Consider the following 23,267-nt stretch of genomic DNA (forward strand, 5'->3'; position numbering starts at 1 on the left):
ATACAGAGAGGCTTGGAGAGACTTACATCAACTGATGCTGAGTGAAACGAGCAGAACCAGAAGATCATTATACACTTCAACAATGATACTGTACATGGATGTATGCTGATGGAAGTGGATTTCTTCAACATAGAGAAGAGCTAATCCAATTCCAATTGATCAATGATGGACAGAAACAGCTACATCCAGAAAAGGAACACTGGGAAATGAATGTAAACTGTTATTTTTACCTTCTGAATCCAATTCTTCCTGTGCAACAAAAAATTCGGTTCTACACACATATATTGTATCTAAATTATACTGTAATATATTTAACATATATAGGACTGCTTGCCATCTGGGGGAGGGGGTTGGGGGAGGAAGGGAAAAAATCTGAATAGAAGTAAATGCAAGGGATAATGTTGTAAAAAATTACCCATGCATATGTACTGTCAAAAAATGTTATAATTATAAAATAAAATTAAAAATTAAAAAAAAAAAAAAAAAAAAAAAAAAAGAGATACTAGGCCAGTCAGGTAATCTTTTAATCTCCAGGCAACTCTCTAAAATTATCAATTGCAGAAAGCATGAGTTTCCTCCTTGAGAGTTCACCATACCAGGGAAATCAAAGGTATTGTCCAATTGCCTCTTATCTATAAAAAACAAGCCCAATCTTGATATTTACTTATTTGATCGTTCTTTCTATTTCTCTCATTAGAATATAAGATTCTTGAATGCAAGGCCTATTTAGTTTGTATTTGTATTCTCCAATGTCTTGCACAAAGTGTTTACTGAATTGAATAAAATCAAATGTGTCATGTGTAAAAATAAGTATGATAGAAGTCAGAAGGTGATACATGCAAAGGAGAGACCTGGCTCAAGTGCAGTGAGAAATGTGAAGAGGGAGAGCTAACTTTGAGCTGGGTAGTTGAATAGTAAGAATCAAGGAAGGTTTCATAATGGATTTCTGTAAAAGTGTTAGGAAAGGATAAGTGTATGAGAGAAATAACTCAACATTTCCCCCTCCCCCCTGCCAGCATACCCACTTCCTCTCTACAGCAGTTTTTAGGAGACCATTCATTTATAGCACTATCTGCCTGGGTGCATGTGAAGGGAGAGCATTTGCTTGAATGCTCCCTAATCAGTACTGTCCTTGTACATTCACAGCTGAACTTCACACCAGAATGTTCTCATTATGTGCAGCAGATTTATTGCTTGTGTTCATCTTCACTCTGCTCTTTGCAACCACAGGGCTGCTATTCTCTGCAAAGAACACAGGCCATTTCCCAAGAACATGTAATCTGCCACCAGTAACTTTGACATGGTTCAACTATCAAACACGATGGGATGCATATACACTGTGTGCCCTATTTCAAAAAGGAAAGATTAAATTAGTGAATGACTATTGACTGACAAGTTGGATTTTTGAGAAACTATATTGTATTAAACTTGAAATCTCATCTTTCCTACTACCTAGATTCAAATCTTGTATTTATTGCTTACTAGGTATGGCAAGTCCTTTTTTTTTTCTCTCTGAAAGTCAGTTCTCTTGCCTATGGGGTGAGAGGATTAGACTAAGGTTCAATTATATATTCACACATTTATAGGCACAGGATATAGGTAGTTGTCTTACTCTTTGTGATCACATTTGGTTTTTTGTTTGTTTGTTTTTAGTAAGCATACAGGAGTAGTTTGCCATTTCCTTTCCAGCTCATTTTGCAAATAAGGAAACTGGGGCAAACAGGGTTAAGTGACTTGTCCAGAGTCACATAGCTGCTAAGTGTCTGAGGTCAGATTGAATTCAGAAAGATGGATCTTCCTCTCTCTAGACCTTGTATGTATCCACTGCTTCTACTAGAGAAGAGTGCTTTCTTATCTTATACAACTCATGTCCATATTCTCCCACAAATTTTGTAAGGATCTACTCAACACCTAGGAGGTTTTTTGTTAGTGATTTTTCACGTAAACCTGTGATGCTTTGTGACATCACAGAAATGACTAACTTGATGTTCCCTATAGATGACATTCCATTTTTTTCTTCGCCTTTGTACTTCTATACTATCCCCTATTCCTGGAACCCTCCTCAACTCTAATTTTTAGAACCCCTAATTCCTTCAAGGATCACATATTCTAAAAGGACTTTTCTGAATTCCTCAGTTGTTAATTTTCTCACTACCAATGAAATAAATCTTTACATATTATGTATATACTTTTTATTTATTTACCTTCCAATGAAGGTAATGCCCTCAAAATTTTTAATTTTCTTGAAAGAATTATCTTACTTTAATATTTGTGTACCCAGCCCAGCATATAGTAGGTAGTTAATAAATGCTCGATGATTTACTGATAGATTAAAAAAATCATCAAGTAAGTAAAGTGGAGGATTATCTAAAGGTTAATGGAGAAAGGTACATAGCAGAGCCAGCTGTGACTCATTACAAATGAGGAATTATCCTAAGGGGTATGAGGGATGACATTAGAGAGGTATGATTAGAAAAAAAGGCAGACTAATCATGGAGGAGATCCTAGGGATAGCTGATGGACAGTTCTGTGTGCATCACTGGTTTTTATAACCCATAAATATGACTGGAAAAATAAGTCATGCCTTGTGATTTTTGATAATAGATAATATCTGGTCATTCCTCTTTTTTGAACTCATTTGTACATTTCCTAGGAGGTGTAGATGAGATTTCAACTTGAAAATTATAACCATAATTGGTGAGAACTCCTGAGATGGTTTCTGTCAACACAATGCAAGGGGGATCCATTAGACTGAAAAACGTTACTACTTGAAGGTAATAGCTGCTTGAATTGAAGCATGATTCCTGAAGGTCTCAGAACTTGCTACTTAAACCAAGGGATCCATTTTTTAATGCAAAGAAATACAACAAAACAAAACAAAGCCTCCCCCCCCCAACCAAAACAATTGGATAACCTTACTTATTCTGTGTGCTGACTATCAGCTTCACACTACAATGTTCTGCTTATATATTAAGAGAGAATCCAAGTGTCTCAGAATTCCAGTTAGAAGCCCATGAAAAGTATCTGGTCAGATTATAGGATTTAAAACTGGAAAGGACCTAAGAGAGATCATTGAAGATAAACCCTTATTTTACAGTTGAAAAAAAATGTAGGAAATGAATGAAAGTGACTCTCCCAATGTTATATAGGTGAGTAGACAGTGTTAAGCCTGAAGTGAAGCTGGGTCTTCTGACTCTAAACTAAATCTTCTCACCTGGCATTGCTTTATATGACTTTTGACTTACAATTGCAAAGTATCTTGGAAGAAAGGTATAGAATTTTAACTCTACAAGGTACCTTAGGTCATTTAGTTCAACTCTTTCATTTTATTGAAATAGATATTGAGGGTAATTGACTTGCCCAGGATCAAAAACCAGTTGGTGGCAGAGTTAGGACTAGGACACTGAAGTCATATGTTGCTAATGAGATCAGCATTTGCAAATAATCCTGGGGGCACTATGGTTTTTACCAGCTATTTCCAAAAATATCTATCACTAAAATTTCCAAAATATACATATGACATAAAGCTCTTCACAATATACCTTCAGTCTATATTTCTTTCTTTTTCTCCCCCCATGCCCAAATATTTAAGTCTTTTTTCTATACTTTGTTTCAATCATCAGTCTTTCTATAGGTGGGTAACTTCCTTCATTATAGATCCTGTAGAGAAAAGGTTGGTCACTGCCCTGATCAGAGTTCTTCAGTCTTTCTTTCAAAATTATTCTTTTTTTTTTTTTTTTTTTTTACAACATCTTTGTCCTTGTATAATGTATTCTCTGGATTCTGCTAAATATATCCCATATAAGTTCATAGTACCCAGAAAACTGTCATTATTTTTCACAATTTCTTTTGGGGATATTAATATTTCAATATATTCATAGCTTACATTTTTTTCAGCAGTTACACAAGAAGGAATTTAGATTCTGGTTCTATGCTTTTCCCCTCTAGCCCTTTTAAAATCAGTCCTTTAGAATAAGGATGTTTATTTTGCTTGTACCTGTTCCATTCCTGCTAGTATTCTCCCTCTTAAACACTTGCTTGATTCTCTGCTGAATTCTATCTATTTCTATGCTATATGTTCAATTCTTTGGTTTAGATTAGACTGAAATTCATTTAGCGCTCACTGTTCCATGTTTTTATCCAGGTTTGTATATCATCATAGTATGAGAAATACCAAGTTCCATATCTCCTGAGACTTTCCAACATCCCTCTTTCTCATGGGGATCCTTTTGCTGATTATAGACACAGAGCTTAGATGGCCACAGGTGTTTCTGGCAATCTTGGTTGTAGTAGGGGCGGACTTGCCCATTTTGACACTGGCTTTGCTAACAGTTCCCTTCCTGCTGCCTGGGAGCTTCTGGCTAGCATTCTGTGCAGTTCTACTCTAAAGAAGGTACTAATTGTAGGTAGAAGATCACTTTCTCAGACTGCCACAAAGCCTATGAGGAATATCTATTAGAGACGTTCCTTTAAATTAGGGTAAGTACCTATCTCTAAATAGAGGATCTTACAATATCTACTAGAAGGTTGTTACCATAAAGTAACCATTATGGTTGTTAAGAAAAAAGGTTTTGTAAAACAAATTGTTACATAATAACCATAATATCTCAAATTTATGATTTCTCTTTAAGGTTTACACATGAGAAATTTGAGGCTTAGAATAGTGAAACAACATTGCAAAGGCTTGCAAGGTAGTTTCCTCATCTCTTGATGAGGGAGGAATTGTAAAATTTCTTACAGGATTGTAACAACTTATCGGGTAATTTTGAGAAAAGCACTTTACAAAATAAGTGTAAAAATTATTAAGAAAAGCTGTCTTTTGGGGGAAATATAGAAAGCAAACACTGCTATTTATCTATCTATATAGAGACACATACGCATTACTATCAATGCAGGTTGATTTTTTTTCACTGTGAATTCACCTTTCCAGTAAGTCTCTCTCTCTCTCTTTGTATTTGTTTTTCTCTTTCTCTATATGTCTCTAGGTATCTTATTCTGTGTTTCTCTGTGTTTGTCTCTGTCTCTCAAATTTTCCAAATTTCTCCCAAATTCTTGAATGAATCACAAAATGTACAATTTCCAATATTGTCAAGAAAATGAGGGGGATAATTTTTTGCCCAAAGGATCTTTCTGAGGACCTCTCAAATTGAATTTCTGAGATACCCATAGGAGCATGTGCCTAATAAAAAGCCACATTGAACATTCTTAAATACTTTAAAATTTAGAAGATATGTTTGGAAGTAATAATCTCCAGTGTTATATATGAGGAAACTGAGGTTTGGAGTGCTCAAAGTTACACAGCATGACTAGGGCTTGGACCTAGGTCCACTGATTTAAAAATGTTCTATTTTTTTTTTTTTTTTTTGCTAAACACTGAGTTTCTTGACTCGACCCACACCTGAGGCTGGCCCTGTAAACAGCAAATAAAAAAGTCCAGAAGAGATCACATTACCAGAAATTTGCTCTGGAGTAGTGTTCATTGTAGAGCTGTTCATCCGAGAAAGGAGCCAAATGAATGTCACTAGATGTTGGGAACATCATCCCTAATGAATAGAAGACAACACACAGAGCCACAGAATTTAGTTTCCCTATCACTCTAATTGTAGTATATGTTCAAACACAGATTCACAAACTACTGAAAACTTACTCCTTCAGTCAGAACCTATTCGGTAATTACAACCATTCCATGAACTAACACCCAGTTTGCTGAAACATGACTGTATCCAAGCAATAAAGAAAAATTTCAGATGTGTATGTGCATTTGTCATATAGCCATAAGCTGACAAGATATTATACAGAATATCCCAAAAGTTTTAGTGCAGTTTAAAGCTCTTCAAAATATTAAAGCTTAAAATATTACAGATATTTAAAACAGGCTTAATACTAAGGCTTTAAATTTAAATTATTAATTTAAATTAATTGTAAGATTTAAAAATTAATCTTTAATTAATTAAAATTAAATAAATTAAATTAACAATTAATAATTTAGCAAAAATTAATTTAAAAATATTTAAAATTTGTTATAAGACTTTGAGACACCCTGTCATTTCAGCCCTATAAACATATTCACAATAAGGTATGAATAGTTAAACATCCAATTCAATTAAATAACTATTTGCAAAATGCCTACAATTTGTCAGCCACTGTATTGGGCACTGAAGATGTGAAGATAAAATATGAAATAAATCCTGCCCTCAAGAGGCTTACTAGGGGAAACATGTACACAGATATGTAAATATGAAATATATATATATATACACACACATATATATATTTATACATATACAATTCATACATGTTCACATATATGTGTAAGAACATATACAGAAGAATTGCCAAAGTTAAAGGCCCTAAAAATAGTGATGATCAGGGTGGATGAGAATCTTAAGGGGTTGAGCTTTGAAGGAAGATAAGGATTCCATGAGGAGAGAAGGTATTCCAGATGGGGGGGTGGGAGGAAATGCTTTTACAAAGACCCTGAGACAAGAGATGGGATGTGAGGTGTGGGGTACAGTAATCTGGGACTGGTAGAAGAATTTGAATTTTATCAGAGGACAAAGCCTTAAACCAAAGGAATAAGTCTCTAAATAGAGCTCTACAATGGAGAAGACATATTCATATTTGATAGATGGCATTTAGTCCCCCCAAAGGCATGAATGTGTTTAGCTAAAAAACAAAACAAAACAAAACACCAAAACAACTACAGCAACAAAATAGAATAAAATAAAAAAAATGCTACCAGATTTTGAAGCAAGTTACTCACACTTTCTGGTAAAATCATCCAAGAGAAGTAAAAGGGGCACAACTTGACTTAGGGAAAAGACCATCACTCTTGAAATCAAAGGTTGGAGCTTGAGCTCTGGTATGGCTATGGAACTTTCCTAACCTCTCAGATATTCTTCTTTAAAATGAGTGTAATTTCCTTACAATCTACCTCCTAGGGCTGTTGAAAGGTTCCAAAGAGATAATATATGCAAAGTATTAGATATTATAAAGCAGAATCTAAATGTCTCTTTGCAAAAGCTTTTCTCCAATGCTTTATCATGGCACCTGGGGACCTCTGGTTTCTCAAATGATGACAGAATGCCAGCTCTGGCAGGTTCTGCTAAGCTAAAAAAGCTTTGAGTATGGATCAAAGATGAACTATGTATAACTGCTGCCCTAGAATAGGCCTAAGCTAAAAATGGAAAATCTAAAAATGTAAATACCAGAAGCTGCTTAGTCAAGATCTTTCCAAGACATAGCATCCATCAACAAGCATTTATTAATCACCTATTATGTGCTTGGTATAGTGGTAAGTGCTACTATGCCTAAAGATCATCCTTTAAGTCCCCAAGAGTTCTTAATTTGGGGTTTATGAATTCTTAAAATATTTTGATAATTATACTTCAATAATTGATTTTTTTTATAATTCTATGTATATTTCCAAAAGCCTAAGTGTAGATTTAACTATTAAAGCTTCATTATCTTAATAATTAATTAATTCAATGTCACATTAATGCATTGATTAATATAGTAATGTTTAAGAATAAAGCTTTAATTGCTTAAAATGCACTTAGACTTTTGGGACACCTCTTTTGGATACCCTATTTAATTTTCTTAGAAGACATATATCTTTCATCAGACTGCCAGGTTTCTTTACATACAAAAAAAGATTAAGGATCTCTTTATTAAGGTTTAGAGAGGGTTGTTATTTGCAGTGAAGGAGACAAAACTTGAACTGATGAAATCTTGAATCCTGGAACCTAAAAATATTTATAAATATTACAGTCTAAACTTTCTCTGGAAGCAAAATAGGGAACTACTAAAATCATCATTTTTGAAAGATCTCTGATTTACTGAGAAAAAAATTTTAATGGAGACATTTTGAATTGCACATGATTTTTAAAAATAGTTTTTTTTTTTTTTTTTTTTTTAGAAAACCAAGTAGCAGAAGCTAGGAACACACACTGTCTATAATCCCACCCATTCATTAATAGTCCAGTAAAATTTGGGCTCAAGATATTTAACTTTCCTGACTCAATTTCTCACATCTTTATCAACTGTGTAAGACATTTTCAGAGAATCTTAGCTTTAAAAGTATTATAGAAATGTGACATTCCTTTCAGATATCCCTAGTGTGGAAAAGGTAGCAGAATTTCCAAGGATGAAATGCTTTGTATGGTCCTGCTAGGCAACTCACCATTTGATTTCAACCATTTTTTGGAATGGAGGTAACTCTCCAACATCCTCTCATTGAATAGCATGTAGCCCATGGGTTCAGAAATAATCACATCTACAGTTTCTGGCAGTGAGATTTCCTCAATTTTTCCTGATAAAACTGTGATCTTGTCTGAGAGGTTGTTATTTTTCACTAGAACCTGGAAAACAAAAAGTGGTATTATTGTATTATAAAGAAGTCTAGAAAAAGAAATAAAAAATTAGGATATTAAAAGGATATATATGTATATATACATATATAATATACACACACACACATATATATATATATATTTATATATATATATATATATATACATACATATATAGAAAGGTATAGGGGAATTCAGGCAATCTTGGGAATCTCTGAGGTCATTTAGTCCAAAATGAACCTGATTAGAAATATCTTCAAATGCCCTAGAAACTGGCATTCCAGTTCCTGATTGCAGACATAATATGGATGAATGGAAAAAGTGGAAAAAAAAATCAGTAAATTGCAAGGTGCTATGTTAAGTGCTTGGGATTGAAATGTAAAATCAAGATACACATTCAAAATTGAGACACTGTGTCTGCACATACATTCAAAAAAGGGAGAGACATATTTAAAGGATAGCTGTAGTCAGGGAACGGTGCTTACATTTGTTAAGCCAAAATGGTGGTGAGTGGAACAATAAAGTAATTGACTGACATGACTTTTCTAAATGCAAAAATAGTGCTGACTTCATCATAATTTTCAGTGGAAGGGTTGGAGGAAAGAGTGTGATTAGTTTGAGGGTTAGAAAATACCAACTGAGGGAGCTCTAATAAATCAGAATAGCTTGGCTCTTGCAGGATAATTTTAAAGCTTCTCCAAGGAAGAGATTCTGAAAGTCTGGATGAAGAACTCATATTATCTTGAGGTCCCATGTTTTAGGTAGATCTGTTCAATTGGTTATAAATCTGTCCAACTATACTATTATTCAGCTCATGCCTTGGGAGGGTAGGGGTTCTCTCTCAGTGATGGTCTTTAAGCAGTTTGGATAATCAGTTACTGGGTATGCTTGTTAAATTATATTTTGGATTAGATACCCTTCAGACTTCAAATCTATGATCATAAAATCTATAATACTATGACATAATATTCATTTATCCTAGAATGACAAAATAAAGAGCCTATGGTCCTGGCTATGGACACTTTTTCAATACCAGGAGCTAAAATACCCTCAAAATTACTGTGATTATTAGATCACATTCCAAAAAAGCTAAAGCAGTTGGTTAAGTTGGGTCCTCTAAACAGGAATCCTGCTAGAGTTCAGAGGCTCAAAGTATGGCAGATGCACCCTACTAAAATTGGGATCAACTAGATACACTAAATTAGTGTATTTCCAGAAAATACTTCTTGGTTGGAGTCTAACATTGGAATGAATTTCATATGATACTCAACATTTTAATACCTGGAAATAGTTTAATGAAAGAATTATAGATCAAAACACAAACCCCAGAAAAGTTTTCTAGAACTTATGTTGGGAGGAAAAAAAAAAAACTCTACTAACAATCTTAGCAGAGATTGTGAAAGCTATTACTGTGGGATGTGTGTGTGTGTGTGTGTGTGTATGAATCTTAAACTCTGATATCTTAGAATTTAAAAAAGGTTTTTGTACACAGGACTGACTACTCTGTCTGGAATGGTCCTGGGAAAGTTGGATCTGAATGATAGTACTTGAAATGAGTTGCTAAAGGAAATCTTTAAAATTCCAAATTATTAAGGGAAATAAAATCAATAATAGAACCCCTCTCCTCTATTTGACCTCAATCCTTTGGTTAAAACAGAGATCTGGGTTCAGGGATTTACAGAAAATTGGTACAAAGGAAAAGAGCTTTGTTATTAAAAAAGCACACACACTAATTACATGGCAACGTAGACAAAGGTTTATCCTCATGAATACAAGAACTTATCTTGTATATAGAGAATTTGAGTAGGAGAGAGTCATTTTGGGGGTAGTATACATTCAAAGTTAGATTTTATATAGGGAAGTTTCATACTCTAAACATTGGCTTAGTAGAGAATTGGAAATGTCAGATATAGGAAGGGGAATTTTTAATAAGGCCCAGATGTAGTGAAGTTCTTGGATTATTTAGGTAAGGGAATGGAGGGTGAGTTTCTACTAGGATCAAAAACTTGGAAAAGTGTTTCAACTGCTTAACTAGGGTAGTAGAAAAGGAGTGCCTCACAAGCTAGTGGAGTCAGCCAGGAGTTTTATCTAATCATAAGAATCAAGTGTTAATTGTTTGATACAAGTTAAAATATATCAGAACAATGGAAGAATAAAAAAAAAAATTAACCTGTCAGTGCCTATATGTTTTATGGTCATTAGGACATACTATACATTGGAGTTCTTTTATTATAACTATAATCTCAAACCATATAAAAATTAAAATAATTCATCTCAGAATTTTGTCCTTTCAAATTTTCTATCCCTCTAGAGCTCACTTCCTCTCACAGAACCATAGACTTTGGTATCCTACCTTTTGTTATTCTGAAAAACAAGAGGTAGGATGATACATTAGAAAGAGCTCTAGATCTGGAATCAGTGGATCCTGGGTTTAAATCTTGACTGTTACTAACTACCTAAGTGACTTTGCAAGCCACAATTTCTTTGGGTCTCAGTTGCCTCATTTATCAAAATAAATGATGATCTGTAAAGTGTTTTTAATTTCCAAAGCTAGATCTTAGGATCTTTTCTCTCAAAGCCTGAGGCAAGAGTTAATCTTTTTTTATATCATAAACTCCACTGGAAGTCTGGTAAAGCCTATGGACCTCTTCTCCAAATACTGCTTTAAAAATATAGAAAATGATACATAGTATTACAAAAGAAACCAGTTATGGCAAAATACAATTATTAATATACTTTAAAAACAAATTCAATTTCACAGATCCCAGATTAAGAAGCTCCAGTCTTGGGTATGTCTAGCATTCCCCAATTTGGAAGGAATTCTATAATAGTATGGTCACTTCTTTTCATTTCTAATCTGATAATTAGTTCTTCCTTCTTACTGGACAGTGCCAAGTGCTGAATAGCAGATCTCTGTGTTTCTCTTTCAGCTTCTGAAAGATGAGTTCATCATTGACACAAATGGGAAGTGCTTGTATCTATGAACTCTGAACAATATTCCTTTTGCTATTTAGCACACAGCAGATCATTTCCTAGGATTCTACCCTCAATGAAGATGCCAAACTGTTCCACTAAACAATTTTCTAAAATTTTAGATCCTTATCAAATTAGTCTTTGGTATTTTGCATCCAGAAGAAATATTCCCCAATCCATTAACCTTTCTTCAGAGGTCCAATTTCCCAGTTATACGCTCATTTTCATTAATTTCCTCTGCACTCCATTCAATTTCTTGACAGTTTTCTTAAAACAAGCAGTCCAATGTGGATGAAGTCTAATAAATTTCTCATCAATGACAAATGTAATGGAAGGATTACCTAATTATGTTCCTGTGCCTTCCCCTGCCAAAAATATCTGCTAATGAACACCCTTCATACATAAAGACAGTACAGCAGAATAAATGGAATGCTAGGTTTGGATTTTGGAAAGTTTAATCTAACCTCTGGCCCAGGTGAATTTGTCTAACTTCTTTCTGTTGCAGTATCTCTCTCAGCGTCTCCTACTAAGTCATAGACAATTATGGTGAAGAAAGTTCCCAATGCTGATGTTGAGGAAACCAGAGATCTTTTCTTTATGTATCTACAGTTCCACGTAAAAGCTACATATCCCTCTTTAGGTTAAAGTTCATTTTTAATCCTAGACTTTTTTTCACTGTATTTGCACACAATTATTAAGCATCCTTTAAAATACAGTCCTAAGCTTTTCCATCCATATCATTACCCTTTGATTGTCACAACAGAATTTTATCATGTTTAATTTTGCTCATCTCTCCAAATAGTAGGAGATATTTTGGGATGCATTTCCATCTTTTGCAGTATTTACCTTTGCATGGATCTGTACATTCTGAAGTTTTACAATCTTATTAAGGATGTTTTCAATTTTAATAATAAACTTCTTGAAGAAACTCCATTTATTTTTGTCTTTGTAACCTCAGAACCTAGAATGATGCCTGGGTTTGTAGTAGATGCTTAATAAATGTTTGTTCATTGGTTTTACTACATCATAATTAAAAGAAATTAACTTTCAAAAATATGACCCAGGATAAGAATATGTAGTCAGCAAATTACAGAAATCTTAGTCCTGAAAGGCCATTCACTAAGTTCCTACAATGATGTGCTAGCATTGTGTGGCTTAGTGCTATGACCTAGTCTTGATTACTTACTTGAAAGCATGTGGTATATACAATTGGGTCTGTCATTAGAGGACTTGATTACAAATATTGGTTCTGATGCCAAACTATTCCTGTGACTTTGGACACTGAATCTCCCTGAGTTTCAATTTCCTGTTTTCTAAAGCTGGGTGGTTAGACTAGATGGTCTCTTATCCATGATCTTATCTTTTGCAAAGAAATCCATGATCCTATCACCTATCTTAGATCTGTTGAATAAATAAAAAGAAGTCCCTGTGTCTTACAAGATTGATTTTCTTCAAGTAAATAAAATGTTCCCTCTTTGGCTTTCATGACCTGTGACCCATCACATTTGGCAGGAATCTTCTATCTCATGGATGAGATACCTAACATTTTCATAACTAAAGAATTCAATCTGTGTGTTTTTCCAAGCACTCAGATGTTATTCATCCTTCATTTTGAAGAGAACCAATGGTATCATGTGGTGATGCTTCTTTTTGTGCATGAATTGGATTTAAATAGAGTTGTACAAAGTTGTTAGCCTGACTCTCTCTTGCAGAGTCATCTTGTAGTGACAAGACAAAAGTCAGAATGACTGGAAATAGACCAGAATGCAGTGGATGAACTTGGCATTTTTGATGTCTGACCAAGCTCTAAGCACTCCACAGCACTTGCTTTAGTTGTCTTCATGCCCCTTGGAACAAAGTGTACTCATCTATCCATTTTTCTGGGGGAACTCTTCCCGTGCTTAGGGTAGACATTTCCTTAATTCAACAATGTATTTTGAGGCCTGTTGGTTACCCTCAACCTGGTTTTAGATGATTTTACTTGGATGTGATCATTGCATGCTACAGTTTCTTGGAACCACAGATTGAGAGTTGGGTGACACTTAACCAACAAAAGTAAATGAGTAATCCTGAAAAGGGCTTATCAAGCCTTCACACAAGAAATGTCAGTCCTCTCTGAACACCCCATAGACCCCTAATAAGATAGTAAGAACTAGAAAGTATAGGGGACTCTAATGACTTCATTACCTAAAAAGAAAAAAAAAACAACTGAGTAAATTTCATAATTTCCATATTCTTAAGAGCTGTTAATAATTAAGCATTTATTAAATACCTACTATGTTCCAGGCACTCTGTTAAGTTTTAGGGATACAAAAAAGTAAAAGATAGTCCCCATTCTCAAGGATTCATTTTTCTCATCCCCATTCCAGTTCCATGCTGAGTAATACTGAAAATCTGGTTAGAAGTCTATAAAATGTGACATTAAGCTAGGCAGGGAAGAAATTTCCTGTATTGTCCCTTTATTTGAAAAGTAGCTCCTTTAGTTCCTTATCTTTTCCAATGCATGCTATTTGGTTGCTCTATATATGCCAAGGAAGGCATTGTTAACCAGAGTGGAGAATTGTAAACAGAGTCATTAATAGAAGCTTTGTCCAGGTTACTGAAAGAATCCTTGCATTCCCTTCATAAGGCAGAATCTTGTTAGGAAGAATTGGTTAAAGGAGGAAAATAGTGGATGGTCAGTTTCCCTCTACTCCTAGAATGAGTGTTTCTTTCTGGTTCACTATAACCTCCTACTGTATCTTTCTTGAAAACGACCTCACAGTATCTTGTGGTCTTTGCCCTTGTGGTGTCCTGGTATCATTCCTAATCCAAGACTTTATATTTTGAGAGAAGATGTTTATTTCTTGTCTTTCTTCCCTGATTAAATGAACCTGATTTGAATGCATCTTTTATTTACTTTGTCCTGGGAACCAGAATCTATAGTTACAGCTATAGATATTGATGGTATGAGAAATAAAGAAAGCAAAAAACTCTCTCAGATGTAATATATCCTTTATATCTAAATGTAAAAACAAGCAACAATGAATTGCTACTTTTAAAAGAATTTTTATATCATGGGCATCAATGGAAAATCCATTATCTCCTGAGGTCTCTCCCTGAAATATCACTCTGCTATACCAACCTCATTGTGTCACTGGCAAATTCCCTCCTGGAATCTCCATTTTGTGACTGGGATCAGACCTGCCAACCTCCATTCCCCACTTTGCCTACTCTGTTTTAACTTCTGACTTTTTGGACATCGATATCACATAGCACATCAAGTGTCTTCAATGATCCAGTCCTCCAATCAAGCCCTTTTTCCTGATCCCTTTTTATATTGTTTTCCCTCACTAGCTTGTAAACTCATTGAGGGCAGCAACCTTTTTTTTTTGCTTGTATCTGTACTGCCAGAGCCTGTGCCCAGCAAATTGTGAATAAATGCTTGTTGTCATTGTATGCATAGTATGAAAAGAATCAAACTGATTTTCTCAAATTCAGATCTTTTAGGAGGAAAATATGAGTAATATTTAATTACTTTATGAATGTTATTTAAGTAATTTAAACCACTGATTCCCAGAAAAGCTATTAGAGACAATGACTCGGTGCCTTTGGGTTCATTACTGAAGAGCAGGGAATGAAAGAGAAAGTAAATGTCATTTGGGGCCTCTTTTAATTATAAAGAGCCTTATTCTCCCCAGGGAAGTCCTTGACAGTTAGGAAGTTACAGAGGTTTTTAGAAAGGCATGTCAACACAGTTAATTAGCCAGGGTTAATTCATTACCATGTGGAAGGGAGGGGTCTCTAAGCCGCACTGGAGGAAAAAGAGTTAATAGGGCAATAATATTAACATGTAAGGTAATGCTTGGTGTGATGTAAGCACTAAAAAATTTTACTTACTGTTTTAAATATTTATCTACTATATGTATTTTATTAAAGGTATAGGAACTGTGCTTTGGGAAGAAAAGGAATTGGTGACTTAGGAAAAATCAAAAAGAGGGAGAGGGAGGAAAAAGAGGAAAGGACATAAGTGGGGAAAGAAGGAAGGAAGGAAGGGACTAGAAAAGGTGTGAGAGACATGGAAGAAAAAAGGAGAGGAAGTAGAGAAAGAGAAGGAATGGGAAAATAAAATTTGTTAATTTTATTCTACATTTTTCTTTAGATTTTATCTAAGAGAAGAGTTTGGGAAAGCTAGGGAACCCTTTCCCTTTCTCCCTTTAGAGCCCAAACTTCCTTAGAGCAGTAAGATCTCTAAGGGTGACAGAAGGGAAGCCACAAAAAGGATGTATTCCAAGTGAAATGCTGCCAGTCCCACTGTATTAGCTAGCACTACATGGTCCCAAGCAATCAACCCTTCTGGCAATACTTAGCAACAGAGTTCTCCAAAAGCATTCAAAAGTACTTTACACCCTAGACACATACAACCTGCTTTTGAAGTCCAGTTCTTCATGCGGAGAAGTGCAGTAGAAATGGAAAAAAATCTGTTGAGGCTGGAGAGGGACATTATGGCTAAATTGCCAAACAAGTTCTGGAAAATGTTGGAAATGGGCATCTGTGTTTAAATTAATTTTCTTTTGATTCAGATATCCATTTGAAGTAATTTGATCCATCACTGCAAATCAATAACTTCTTTGCAATTTTTGGTGTTCTTGAGTTGCACTGAGAGGATGATACAACTATTAAAATATCAGAGGCAGGATTTGACCCCGATCTCAAAGTCTGTTCTCTAATTACATTTCTTTATTGCTTCTCTATAAATGTATTTAACATACATTTATAAATGAACATGATCACTTGCATCAATGTATTTACCAGATATAAATGCCCAGTATTTGGAAGATAATTATGTATTTGCTAAGGTAGTATGACTAATAGAATGAGCATTTTATTTATAGGCACAAGATTAGACACAACTGTGCATCAGTTTCCTCATATATAAAAAGGGGATAAAAATAATTATGATGATATAACAATAAAAATAATAGCCTCATCAATTTGTTATGACTGAAAGACCATACAAACTTAAGGTACTAAAGAAGTTGGAATATTTTTTTTTAACAAAATCAGAGACCATTTAGCAAATGTCTCTAACCATATGCCTCATACTTAATCTCAAAAGGAAGGGAGAATTCCTAAATCTCTGTTCTTTCCTCAGAATCTAGAGAAATATTAGTAGAGAGCTGATCTGATTTCAGATGTCAAGCACTTTCTTTTTTTCTACCCTATTCCCTACACTAAAGTTCTGGTGGCATGGTGATGGTTAGGAGATTCTGGAATAAAAAAAAATATTTGGACTTAACTTTAAATAAAGCCATGATCTAGGAATTAGTAAGGGGAAGGGAGAGATGAGTTATGATAGTATTTGGGGGGCAATTTTATCAGTGGCCCAAATTCATTTTGCTACTTTGTTTGGTTGTTTCCAAAAACATCCTATAATAGTATTTTTGTTCTTTTATTCTTCCTGTTAGGGATCATAGTAGAGTGAATTTTAAGTAAGGGAAATTTGGTTCAAATGTTGCGTCTGATCATATGTAATGGCGATAAACTAGAACCTTTCCCTGTAAGATGAGGAGTGAAACAAGGTTGCCCACTATCCCCATTACTATTTAATATAGTACTAGAAACGCTAGCCTTGGCAATAAGAGCCGAGAAAGAGATTCAAGGAATTAGAGTAGGAAATGAGGATATCAAATTATCACTTTTTGCAGATGACATGATGGTATACTTAGAGAACCCCAAAGACTCTGCTAAAAAGCTATTAGAAATAATTCAGAATTTTAGCAAAGTTGCAGGATACAAAATAAATCCACATAAATTCTCAGCATTTTTATATATCACCAACAAAATGCAACAGCAAGAGATATAAAGAGAAATTCCATTCCAAACAAATGTTGAGAGTATAAAGTATTTGGGAATTCATTTACCAAAGAATAGTCAGGAATTATATGAGAAAAATTACAAAACACTTGCCACAAAAATAAAGTCAGATTTAAATAATTGGAAAGACATTCAGTGCTCTTGGATAGGCCAAGCGAATATAATTAAAATGACAATACTCCCTAAACTAATCTATTTATTTAGTGCTATACCAATCAGACTCCCAAGAAACTATTTTAATGACCTAGAAAAAAATAACAACAGAATTCATATGGAACAACAAAAGGTCGAGAATTTCAAGGGAAGTAATGAAAAAAAATTAAATGAATGTGGTCTAGCTGTACCTTATCTAGAACTATATTATAAAGCAACAGTCACCAAAACCATTTGGTATTGGCTAAGAAATAGACTAGTTGATCAGTGGAATAGGTTAGGTTCACAGGGCAAGATAGCGAATAAAAATAACAATCTAGTGTTTGACAAACCCAAAGATCCCAACTTTTGGGATAAGAATTCATTATTTGACAAAAACTGCTGGGAAAACTGGAAATTAGTATGGCAGAAACTAGGCATGGACCCACATTTAACACCACATATTAAGATAAGATCAAAATGGGTCCAAGATTTAGGCATAAAGAACGAAATCATAAATAAATTGGAGGAACATGGGATGGTTTACCTCTCAGACTTGTGGAGGAGGAAGGAGTTTGTGTCCAAGGGAGAACTAGAAACCATTATTGATCACAAAATAGAAAATTTTGATTACACCAAATTAAAAAGTTTCTGCACAAACAAAACTAATGCAAACAAGATTAGAAGGGAAGTAACAAATTGGGAAAACATTTTTACAGTTAAAGGTTCTGATAAAGGCCTCATCTCCAAAATATAAAGAGAATTGCCTTTAATTTATAAGAAATCAAGCCATTCTCCAATTGATAAATGGTCAAAGGATATGAACAGATAATTTTCAGATGATGAAATTAAAACTATTTCCTCTCATATGAAAGAGTGTTCCAAATCACTATTGATCAGAGAAATGCAAATTAAGACAACTCTGAGATATCATTACACACCTGTCAGATTGGCTAAGATACAAATAACATACAAATAAGGAACAAATAACGATGAATGTTGGAGGGGCTGTGGGAAAACTGGGATACTGATGCATTGTTGGTGGAATTGTGAAAGAATCCAACCATTCTGGAGAGTAATCTGGAATTATGCCCAAAAAGTTATCAAAATGTGCATACCTTTGACCCAGCAGTGCTACTGCTGGGCTTATATCCCAAGGAAATACTAAAGAAGGGAAAGGGACCTGTATGTGCCAAAATGTTTGTGGCTGCCCTTTTCATAGTGGCTAGAAGCTGGAAGATGAATGGATGTCCATCAATTGGAGAATGGTTGGGTAAATTATGGTATATGAATGTTATGGAATATTATTGTTCTTTAAGAAATGACCAACAAGAGGAATACAGAGAGGCTTGGAGAGACTTACATTAACTGATGCTGAGTGAAACGAGCAGAACTAGGGGATCATTATACATTTCAACAATTATACTGTATGAGGATGCATTCTGATGGAAGTGGATATCTTCAACACAGAGAAGATCTAATCCAATTCCAATTGATCAATGATGGACAGAATCAGCTACATCCAGAAAAGGAACACTGGGAAATGAGTGTAAATTGTTTGCATTTTTTTTTGTTTGTTTTGTTTTTCTTCCCAGATTATTTTTACCTTCCGAATACAATCCTTCCTTTGCAACAACAACAAAATTCGGTTCTGCACATATATATCGTACCTAGGATATACTATAAGATATTTAATATGTATGGGAATGCCTGCTATCTAGGGGAGGAGGTGGAGGGAAGGAGAGGAAAAATTCAGAACAGAAGGGAGTACAAGGGATAATGCTGTAAAAAAATTACCTTTGCATATGTACTGTCAAAGAAAATGTTATAATTATAAAAATTAATAAAAAATGTTGCATCTGCTACTTATGAATTACATGGTCTTTAACAAGCTACTAATCTCCTTGAGTCACAGTTTATTTTCTGTGAAATGGGATGGGGGTTGGATTATCTGAAAAATACTTTCTAGCTCTGAGTTACTTGTTTGTTTTCTTCTTCTTAAAGTATTGCCATTTTCTGGGTAAATTTAAACCACATAAAAGTAGTTGCAACATTGGGGAGGAGGGACCAAAAATGCCAGAAAAACCTCACCAGCAAATATTTCATTTTCTTGCTATATAGAGAAAATGTGGCTAGTAAAAAGCAATGACAGTTTGGAATATAAACTCAATTCCAAAACAATAAGCGGGTGGGAATGGGGAGAAGATGGCATAAGATCCAACTAAACTGTACCATCCTAAGAACATTTAAAGATGAAACTGACAAGACAACAAATAAAAAATGGAACAGATATGCCAGCATTTCTATAGCTATAATTCTCATTTTAAAATCCAATGCTCCTGATATTTGAGGAAAGAAGAAATATTATCTGCAAAGATAAAGTTGGGAAATGATGCTGGTATAAAACAAAAGGCATTAAACTTCATTAAAAGATGATTGGTCTAATAATCTATATAAGGAAAAAAACGAATGAAAAATATTTCTTGTTCACATTATGGCTAAAATAAAACATCTATCTACATATATCCATATGTATACACACACACATACATACGAGTGTGTGTGTGTGTGTGTGTGTGTGTGTGTGTGTGTGTGTGTAAAATAAGTAGGATTAATAGGCAAAGGTTTAGGTCCATAACTGAAGAAGAGCAGGATGGTTTACATTTGAGATGTAGTGCTTCAGTCCCAAATCACCAATTACCTTTTGAACATATCAAATCCTGTGTCTCATGGCATCTCAAACTCAAGATATCTAAAACCAGGACTCATTATATTTTCACTATTCTCTCACATTTTCCCAGTTTCCCTATACTAAAGAAAAGCTTTATCATTTTTCAAATCATACAAGACCACAAACTCAATATCATCCTCAACTCCTTACTCATATTCACCCTACATATCCAATCTGTTCTCACATATTTCCATTTCTATCTATATAATATCTCTTTCTTACATCTCCTTCACTACACATAGCTATAATGCTCATGAGTATGAACTCTTGCCATAGCTTTCTGGTTGAACTTACGTTGCATGTTCCAATTTGGCTGCTGCCAAATGGATGTAAATCATGGACCATCATGTTAGAAGCATAAAAATTGTGACTGAATCAAGGTCAATGGAACTACAGAGATTAGGCATGAGTGACAAAAGTCATAGGTCATAAGTATATATGAAACTTTTGTGTCATGAAATCCTATGGCTTCAAATTTAGTCCTCTTTTAACTGTATCTTATTGTTATTATTATTGTTGATGCTATTATTTTAGAAAATGGATCGATCACATTGATAAGGTCAGGGACACATTTAAGCCCTGGAAATCTCATTCTGAAAAATCATGAAATATAGTCTTTTTATTGTGAGTGGCCCAGATGGTCTTATATAACATAAAAAAATCATGGTCTAAATTTGATGGTTCAGAATACAAAGGCAGCTCAAGTACTTGTGGATTTGAGTATGCTTTTCTTTGTCTATATAAGGAAGTGAGGTCTTTCAACCTCTTTGTGATTTGTTTTTCAAAAAATACCACAAAATGCTTAGTAATGAAATAATTCTTATGCAATAACATCATTATTATTTTAGTATAAGTGAATTCTTCAGGAAAACACTGTGCTGTCTTTGATGGGGACATGTCATGCTAAGTAGTCTTGTGTCAGTGTCTCCCAATTGATATTACAATTCTTCAGAGACCTTGAGGTGTCTTTGTATTGCTTCTTCTGTCCTCCCTGACTTACCTTGTGTAAGTTCTTCTCATACAATAGTCCTTAAGGCAAACATACATTTTTACATTTGGCCAGCCCATAGGAATTGTGCTCTCTGCATTGAGTTTGAATGATTGGCAATGTAACTCACAAAATGACATCAGTATCTAGTAGCTTATCCTGCCAGGTGATCTTCAGAATCTTCCTAAGTCAATTCAAATTGAAGCAATTCAGTTTTCTGGCATGGCACTGGTAGGCATAAAACAACAAGGTCAGCACAGTAATTTACATTCTTGGAATGTCTACTGCCCAGGTAAGTGGACTTATCTAGAATTTTTGAAGTTTCTCCATTTGCTGTAACCGATGCTTCCATGTATGACTGGGGCAGTTCATGTCTCCACCCTACAACCACGGGGTTGTGGATAGTACTGAGGTAGTGTACCAAGTATACTTGTACCCATGTACCAGAAAAAAGTGAAAAAAAGTCCCTAGCACTTTAGGGATTTGGGTCAACTTTTGTGAGAACATGTTCTAACAAAATGGGCAGGAATAGATGCATAGCAATATGTCTCTTTGATGGAAATTCTGATGAGATCAGTACATCTGAGTAAATGTTTATTTGCAGGTATGAACTATCTTTTGGAACATACAGAGGGATTTTTGGAAAATAATGAAACATATCTAAGCACAGTGCTCTCATTAAAATACCATTATTAGCATGTTTATTAAGCAATTTTTTCCTACCATTAATATTTTAAGATAGTTATTTTTATCATTACTTCATCTGCTTATTTTAAAAATGTTTTATAGTATACAAAATCAGCACAATAATATGGATGTATGCTTTCAAAATATATTTTTTTTATTGAGGGGGGTGTTCAATCTTTTTACTGATAGGGTTGATTGATCAAAAAGATTTGGAAATCACTGCTCTATGTCTTGCTGTTTTTTTCCCATAGAAGTTCTACCTAGTGAAGTGTAGTCCTACCTCTAGTTCTTATATTATTGGGAGAGGGAAAGAAATTACTGTCTTGGTAGGGTTCAGGCCATCTGTCTATTACCCAAATTCTCACTTTATGACCTGCCCCATTCTATTTCTGGTTAAATTCCTTGATGAGATACTTTTTCTCACATTTTCTGTTATATAAATCATTGTTAGTAATAACACTGAAGTCTGTTTATATCTATCATAACTTTTTTTTTTCCCATCACAACTGTTGCTCAGTCCAGTAGGTGAAATCACATGTTGATTTATTGGTCTCTGATGGGCTATGTTCCATGCTATTGTTAAATGTAGGAGAGAGCTGTCCATCAAATTGCAAGTTTTGTGATGCTGTGAGGTTAAAACAACATTCCTCCTGTATGATAACCTCTAAAAAGTAACTTAAACTATGTTATTTAATCTGGCATACATACTGTATATATATATGTTAAAGACTGCCAGATGGCCCACCCAGGTCTTGGAGGAGAAAAATATCTCATTGCTTCTTTCCTCTCCTTGTCTTTTGCTGATAGCATCACAGACCACAGTTGTACAGCATTCACTTAAACTGATATCTATGATTAAGGCTGTTATTTAGGATACTTGTTCTATATCTTAAGACAAAGATCCATTCACATATTTAATAGAAAAGCTTATTAAACATTTTTTAAAAAACAAAAACATTTAAAACTCAAAGAAGGTCAGAGAAAAGGAAGATGGTTTAATTTTCATGGTAGTATATTTTTGCAAATGGTCCAATAAATATATATCATGCTGAATATGGTCTTAAAGAATTAAAGAATAATCCTCCATAGGCCGTCAGAATTATTTATGTCAATTTGTATCTACACATTCCTCTTCTATAAGAGGCAAGGCTTTTTTTTAATGAAGATGAGGAACTTAGCAAGGGAGTGCATTCTACTCCTCCCTCCCTCCCTTCCTTCCTCCCTTTACCTTGTGTCACCTAGCTTTCCCAACAGGCTGTCTTTCAAATGCAATTTGAGTGTCACATGTTCAAGTCATAGCTGTGTAACAGTGAAATAAATATAATTAAAAGCCTTGACCATTATATTCATTGAATTGACATTATGGATACCAGAAACATCATATTGGTATCATTAGCAACGCTAAATAGACAGAATATGGCAAAATAGGATTCATTAAATCTTCTGAGTTGAAAGGCTTCCTCTAATAATGACTCATTGCTTCCTGAGGTTTCTGTGGGTTCTTTAAGGTTATGGAGCAAAATCTCAGATATCATCTGTCAACCTGCAG

The 23,267-nt window shown here is 34.5% G+C and overlaps 1 protein-coding gene across 2 annotated transcripts in view; it reads right to left on the minus strand.

Annotated features, from left to right (window-relative positions):
* The window catches only part of LOC141551318 (histone-arginine methyltransferase CARM1-like), a 246,792-nt gene that overhangs the window by 32,308 nt on the left and 191,217 nt on the right, over positions 1-23,267 (minus strand). For both annotated transcript variants that reach the window (XM_074282826.1, XM_074282827.1), the window contains 2 exons: positions 8,183-8,360; positions 5,453-5,543 (listed from right to left, as the gene is read on the minus strand). In XM_074282826.1, the coding sequence (XP_074138927.1) occupies positions 5,453-5,543; positions 8,183-8,360 (269 nt within the window). The remainder of the gene's footprint in view (positions 1-5,452; positions 5,544-8,182; positions 8,361-23,267) is intronic.

This window comes from Sminthopsis crassicaudata, chromosome 1 (assembly GCF_048593235.1).
Source record: "Sminthopsis crassicaudata isolate SCR6 chromosome 1, ASM4859323v1, whole genome shotgun sequence".
In the NCBI taxonomy this organism is placed as follows: domain Eukaryota; kingdom Metazoa; phylum Chordata; class Mammalia; order Dasyuromorphia; family Dasyuridae; genus Sminthopsis; species Sminthopsis crassicaudata.